The sequence below is a fragment of the Triplophysa rosa genome, linkage group LG18, assembly GCF_024868665.1.
Source record: "Triplophysa rosa linkage group LG18, Trosa_1v2, whole genome shotgun sequence".
Lineage (NCBI taxonomy): Eukaryota > Metazoa > Chordata > Actinopteri > Cypriniformes > Nemacheilidae > Triplophysa > Triplophysa rosa.
Window position 1 is genome coordinate 885,336 of NC_079907.1, and position 7,289 is coordinate 892,624.

At 40.3% G+C, this 7,289-nt stretch overlaps 1 protein-coding gene across 1 annotated transcript in view; it reads left to right on the forward strand.

Moving 5' to 3' along the window:
• Positions 1–7,289, forward strand: part of LOC130569511 (calcium-activated potassium channel subunit alpha-1) — a 57,030-nt gene that overhangs the window by 21,737 nt on the left and 28,004 nt on the right. Inside the window, exon 2 of the mRNA XM_057359208.1 lies at positions 5,881–6,099. Coding sequence (XP_057215191.1) covers positions 5,881–6,099 — 219 coding nt within the window. The remainder of the gene's footprint in view (positions 1–5,880; positions 6,100–7,289) is intronic.

The following is a 7,289-nucleotide window of genomic DNA, read 5'->3' on the forward strand; positions in this document are numbered from 1 at the left end:
TGTAGCGAGGAAGGCGGGACGAGAGCCGTGGGGCAGGAAGGCGGGGCCGGTGGCGTGAGTGATAATGAGTGTCAGCTGTACGCGCACCGGTCCCGCATGCCTCACGGGGAGCTAGGGAGCATAAGAGGACGAGCGACGGGACTGCCGACGAGAGAGGACCGGGCCCGGAAGTTAAGTTTGTGTATGTTCGTGTGGCCGGCAGTCGACCGTGAGGTGGCTGCCGGCCTTTTATTTGCTGAATTATTGTTTGTTTATTTTTGATTAAAGTTTATTGTTTAAATGTTCGCCGGTTCCCGCCTCCTTCCTTCCCTACATTGAACTTTGTTACAAGCGTTTTTCCAGAATTAATTGGATGGCGGGATCTCTGCCATCACTGCTGGCCGTTTCTCTTTCAACTTTGCCATCTTTTAAATCAAATATTTATAGAGAGCGAGCGTTTCTGCGCGAGAGAGCGTTAGGCCGGACAGAAGCTCAGTGTGATCTGTCATCTCTTCTTCATGTGTCAAGTCAAGTCAAGTTTATTTACATTGCGCTTTTTACAATTTTCATTGTTACAAAGCAGCTGTACATGAAACATATTGACTACAAGCAAAACATTAAAGTTACACAAGTTAAAAGAAAAAAAGTGAAGACACACAGAATACATGTGTGTTTATGAGGTGATTGTGTCCTTAAGAGTGTTTCATCTCTGTCTGTCCTAGTTAAACTTGTCTTTATGAGGATCTCTTGTCATGCCGCTAACCAAACTTATGGATCCTGTAAACTTTCAAAATAGTGACAGATGTTCCTCTAGATCTTGTGAAAATGTGTGTAGAGTTTTCAAAAAGAGTTATATTTGGAATAGACACCAGTGTACAGTACAGCAAAATGTAAATCATCAGACACACACGCATGGCCCGAAGTTAACTATAATATAACAATTTATTTTATATTTAATTCATATTGATATTCATTTATAGTCATATTTATTGGATATTAATTATATTCACTCACTCATTTCTCTCACTCACTCTCTCTCTCTCTCTCTCTCTCTCTCTCTCTCTCTCTCTCTCTCTCTCTCTCTCTCTCTCTCTCTCTCTCTCTCACTCTCTCTCTCTCAGACCGAATGACACTGTGTGTAGTGATGGTATTTTGCTATAGCATCTCTCTAGTGGTGCTGACTACACAGACAGAGAGTTCTTTAACATTCATTTATATCTTTAATATGAGGCGTCCGCGTCTGACGTCTGTAGTATTAACAGTGATTTGTGTGTGTTATTTATATTCTAGGAGACAAACTGTGTTTCTCAGTAATTGCTTGGACAAACATTTACAGTTGAGTAATGTGAAGTGTGTTTACAGTCAGCGTCTCACGCACTTTACTGCTTTCACTTTTCCTCAAACAACTTCAGTGGATTTTTCTTCCTTCTTTGGCTGTGTCTGCTGAACTTTGGCTGAACTATTTGTAAATCGCTTTCGTGTGTTTTATCAGCAGTTGTAATTTATCACACATAAGCACTCTCAGTGCTCTGAACTTCTGTGTGTTGAGTTTTCTCATTTGCCGCAGTATGTGTGTGATTTATCAGTGCAGGGCGAGCCGGACCCGAGCAGAGACGACACCCGTTTCTGCTGTTCCTTTAGACTTATAAACATCATAACAATATCTGCAGCTATGCAGTGGAACGCTTGTTAAAAACGTGTGTGTGTATGTGTGTGTCAGATTGACAAAGCCGTTGTGTCATACCTGTATGTTTTCCTTTCTTCTTCAGAACACAACGGAAGATATTTTGAGGAATGTTGATAATCAAAAACTCCATATCAAAATATAATCAAAACTTCACTGACTTCCATTGTATGAACACAAAACCACTGAGACATTTCTCAAAATATCTTCTTTTGTGTTGCACTGAAGCAGTGTTAATTTTGACAGCAAATTTTGATTTAGTTTTAGTCATAGTCTTTTGACGAAAATGCAATGTAGTTTTAGTCACATTTTAGTCAACCCCATCATTTTAGTTTTAGTCTAGTTTTAGTCGACGAAATATGAAAAACATTTTAGTCGAATAAATATACATTATATTTAGTCTACTAAAATCTAAATGGTTTAAATCATTTACTTGGTGTAATTAAATGTTCCATACAAAGATTCAACTGTTTTGACATAATTTACTTCACCTTAGAATAAAATTAAACCAGGTCATTACCTTTATTTTTCAGAAAAGTTCAGTAACTAGATATGCATTGTTGGAACGCAGAGTATTAGACCATGAACGACATGTTCCAGTTCATTCAGTCCCATTTGACTCAATTGCCTCGTTAAGTTGGGCGTGTTCATTCAACCAATGAAACGCTCTGACAGGGCTCACACTCAAAGGCTATTGGCTCATGGCATGCTTCTTTGAAGTAAGCGCTGCACTGTCTCTGCTTGAGACAGCAATGAATGAGAATAGCTTTCAAAAAGACATATTATATAAATTGTATTACATTTCTTTAGTCATGCAAACATGTTACATACTTGGTTGGAATGTACAGTTCGACTCACTTCATCACTTCTATAATCAGTAGAGGACGGCGCTGGTTTCTTTTGGCTGACTTTGTTGCATTTCACGTTATGCAGCAGCTCGTGTTAAGTTAACATAGGCATATAAAAACACTTGAGCTTGCCTTCGTAATGTGTTTCGGGGTGACTCGCCTGCAGTCGCGCTTCAAGTTTGCGGCGTTTTACCGGCGATCGTGAAGGAAAATAAGACGCTTTGTAAACCGCGTGGAGACACCTATGCTTTCCCTTCTCCCAGAGACTTCTCTCTGCCGTTTATATGAGATAAGCAGCACATGCGCGCAAACTGATGTCCGCCAGGTGGGACAAGAATATTTTCGTCTCGTTTTTATTAGTTGACGAAAATGTCAGTATATTTTTATTACAGTTTTCGTTATAATGCATTCATTTTTATTTAGTTATCGTCTCGTTTTCGTCAGTGAAAACATGTCGTTAACGAATACTTTTCGTCATAGTTTTCGTTAACGAAATTAACACTGCACTGAAGAAAGACTCACATACAGGTTTACAACCACGACAGGGGCGTAGCAGCCATTTTAAAAGTGTGAAGGGGGGACAGCTGTCAGGTGATGTGACCCTCAAAGGCCAAACAAATTATGCACATAATGTACATGTTCATATAATAAATGATGTATAGACTACCAGTTGGCATTTTAGAGCACCCTAGTTGCAATTTTGGGAAAATGCCACGATAGCAAATAGCCTAGCATAGTAAGCACTATTGGAACACACTGGGTCTCATTCACTAATAATTGCATAGATTTTTCCTATTTATACGCACATTTGAACCTCTCACGAAAACTTTCCGCCTAATTCACAACACGTGCGTACACACATGAATTTGTTCTTAACCTCGTCCCTAGTCATTTGCATAAAACACACCCAGTCCATCTCCATATTAGGACTTTCCGCCTAACTTTTCCTTTACCACCTGTCGTCACTTTAGATACTCCAGGCAACTCCATGTGATGCTGTCTACAGATGCGTGCTCGCAAGTAATTCCAAGTGCGCAGTCAAAATGACGGTTATTTTGTCAGTTCATTTTAAATGTAATCTAACTGATTGGAGCTAACCATGCGTTAAAGGGTTTTAACGCACACCTTCCAGCCAATCAGAATCCAGTATTCAAACAGACCATGGTAGAAAGTATGATAATACATGGTGAGTATTCGGCGCAAAACAACTTTTCTTTAGTGGGAATTAAGGATAATTCCATTCCAAAGACAACAGAACCCAATAATCAGTTATGCATTTACTCATTAAGCAGACGCTTTCATCCAAAGAGGGTAAGCGACTTACCAGTAGGAGAGAATATAACACACACTCGGCGTGACGTGATGCGTCACATGCCTTGTTTTTGTCTGGTCGCATCATTTCAAATCATAACGTGTAAATTCGATCGGGTGATTCGTGTTAACGCGACATAAGACATACTTGCAGTGTGTGTTTGAGAACAGGACGTAATCGTCCTCTGCTTTTCCTGGGGGCATTTAGGCTACCCCAAAAGAGCAAAGAAATGAAAGAAAGAATTCACGAGCGCAACTCCCATCCGTAGATTTGAAGCTCTTGTTACTTCACTCAAAGCTAAGTAACAAACCAGAGAACACGGGCTGAAATGTAGGCGGTGGGTCAAAAATATTCAGAGGCATGAAATGATGACAGAATTTTATTTGGGGGTAAACTATCCCTTTAATACAGCAAGTTGTATTATCAGCCTACAGTTTGTATGAAGATCTGTGTTATTTGGCAAAAGAAGTGTTTATTCTGAAAATGTGATTATTTACTGCAAATGCAATATTAAAGATGAAAGAAGATGTGATTTTGAGATCTTCTTCTGTTTGTAAGGTCATTAAGCGGTGTCTTTGTTTTGTCAAGCGTCTGTTCTGAGGTCAGTGTTGACAGGTGCTGTTCTGCAGCGGCCATCTGATACCACAGCAGACACACAGACACGTGCCGTTCGTCTTTCATGCTTATCGTTATTCTGAGGTTCAGTGTTTGCTTTCTTACAGAAAGAAAAATGGAAAAAGGATTTCTGTGATTTCTTTGACGTCAATGAGATTAAACGGAGAGTAAATGGAAACTTTTGCTTTAGTCTCATCTGCGTCTCAGATATTTCTCTTTCTGAGAAAACGAGTCAGAAATCTGACAAACGTGTGTGTCAGTAGAGTTTGAGAAGAGATGTCAGTGTGTCAAACTGAGCTCAGATTCGTCTCGTCTGCAAACAAAAGTCAATATGATTGAAGATCTCAATATGAACTCTTCTCATCAAATTTACATTTCAACTCATTTGATTCTGTTTTTAATCCTCCAAGGAGAAAACTCCGAGACTAAATTGAGACTTAAACGAAACTAAGAACGCAATCAAATATCTCGAGAAACCGCTGGGTTGTCATATGTCAATGAATTTCAGGTCGTTCTTCGGTCCTCTCCGACCTCCAGTCAAGGGTCACCGGCCGTCTGCGTCAGGGTCGCGTGAGGTGCGATTTTACAGACGGGTGGTTTTAAGGGGTGTGTGGTCGTATTTTCTGGATGCTGTGTGCCGGTAGGTCGACGCTGACGTGTGTGCGTGTGTATTTCAGCGTGACATGTACGAAGCTTCGCTTGTGTTACGTGTCTCACATATGTGGCATTCTCTGGCCTGCGCTTTAACGCTGACACCTGACGCTGGTACGCAGATCCTGATTTAGACACACAACACAATTTAACAATCCATACGTATACTGTAGTGTGTGTTTAAATGTTGAGAAGCAGGTGAAAGTTGTGTGTTTGCTGAAACTCATTCCTTCCGTGTTCTTTTGAGGTTTTTACAGGTTTGCATCGTTGCAAGTGTATTGTTTAAAATATTGCATTATAATTTTCAGTCTATTTTTGTTTGTAAGGAGACAGTAGGACAATGAACAATACAGTATTACAGCATTTATCAAAGATTAGCAAAGACTAATGAATGTAGATGCATTGCTTATTGTTAGTTTATGCTATCTCATGCATGAAATGAAATAATATTAATAATATTAATATAGACAAAAATCGTAATAAACTTACAGAAGATTATGAGAAAGGTATTATTGAGTTTGTTTAGTGTATATCAGCAATAGTAAAGTAGAACTTTGACTAAATTAAAACCGTTTGATGAAATGCACGTGCATCAAAATCACATGCAATGTGTTTAATTGCTTTTTATTTATTTCATGCAAAACCTCATTTCTTATTGAAAGAGAAAGCCCTCGACAGATTAGTGACGTTCATTGTGTGTTTCATTCATACTGATGTTTGGGTGTTTCATGTTTGTTCTGGCAGGATGATGATGTCTCTCTCTCTCTCTCTCTCTGTCTGTCTGTCTGCAGGACGTGCAGCGAGTATGTAATCCAGCCGTCATCGGTGATGGTGGGATTAAAGGAGGAGGGGATCGTGATGCGGTGGCGGCGCCCAGCGAGGTGGGCTGGATGACCTCAGTGAAGGACTGGGCGGGGGTCATGATCTCTGCTCAGACGCTCACTGGACGCGTGCTGGTGAGTTTACATGTTTGCGTGTCACATGTCTTGCGTGAAGAGGGGGGTTGTTATGTATGTTTCATTTTCTAAAGGATTCAGATGGGAGATGTTATCTTTCTGGCGTTCCTGGTGCTGTTATAAGTGTCAGGCAACAGGATTGGTCAGTCGTTTTGTGGAGGTGGGGTTTAGCAAAGCATCTGGTTTAAGTTTCGCCAACCTTACGAATTAGCATTCATGAAGTACACATGACACATAAACAGTATTTATGTCGTACAGAATAAGTACAGTGAGTGGTTCACTCCTGGGTTTGTCTGTGAAGAACACAGTTTGACTGATTAATAAAAAAATTTGAAACATTTATTGCGCGCACGCACGCACGCACGCGCACACACACACACACACACACACACACACACACAGACACACACATGCGCGCACGCACGCACGCGCACACACACACACAGTTCTATGTAACATAGAGATAGTGTATCATATATCAGTAGCAGTGTAATGTATCTCACACACACACAAACACACGCACACACGCACACACACACACACCTTGAGCTGCAGTGTTTACACACACATGAATGTTTTCAAACATACATCATGATGCATTCATACTGTATACTGTGAGTTGGGGGGGCGCATTCAGATATCTATTCTTTTATCAGACGTTTAAAATAAAAAATCAATTGTCATCTCATGATCTGAAGTCGAGTTTAAATTCTGGTTTGTCTACTTAATGTCTGTACTTTAATTACACAATCCTTATTTTTATGTTTACTGTGTGTTTATGGTAAATGTCACAGTTAAATATATTTACTGTAGTAAAACCATCATTTGTGTGTCTGTTTGTATGAGTTATGTGTCCGTTCACTCATCTGTGTGTGTGTGTGTGTGTGTGTGTGTGTTTGTGTTTGTGCTTGTGTGTGTGCGTGTTTTCTGTCTGTGCAAGCTAATTTATGAGTCACTTCCTCTCTAGATTACAATGATGGCTCTTTATATTTGTAGTTCAGTAAGACGGTCTGTTACCATGGTAACAGCAGTTAACTCCCTCCAGCAGGTGTGTGAGTGTGTGTGTGTCATGTCAGGTTGTAAACACACACATATAAACCCGTCCACACGTACATTATTGCTTTACAAAACACACATAGCACGCACGCACACACAGAGAGAGAGAGAGAGAGAGAGAGAGAGAGAGAGAGAGAGAGAGAGAGACAGAGAGAGAGAGAGAGAGAGAGAGAGAGAGAGAGAGAGAG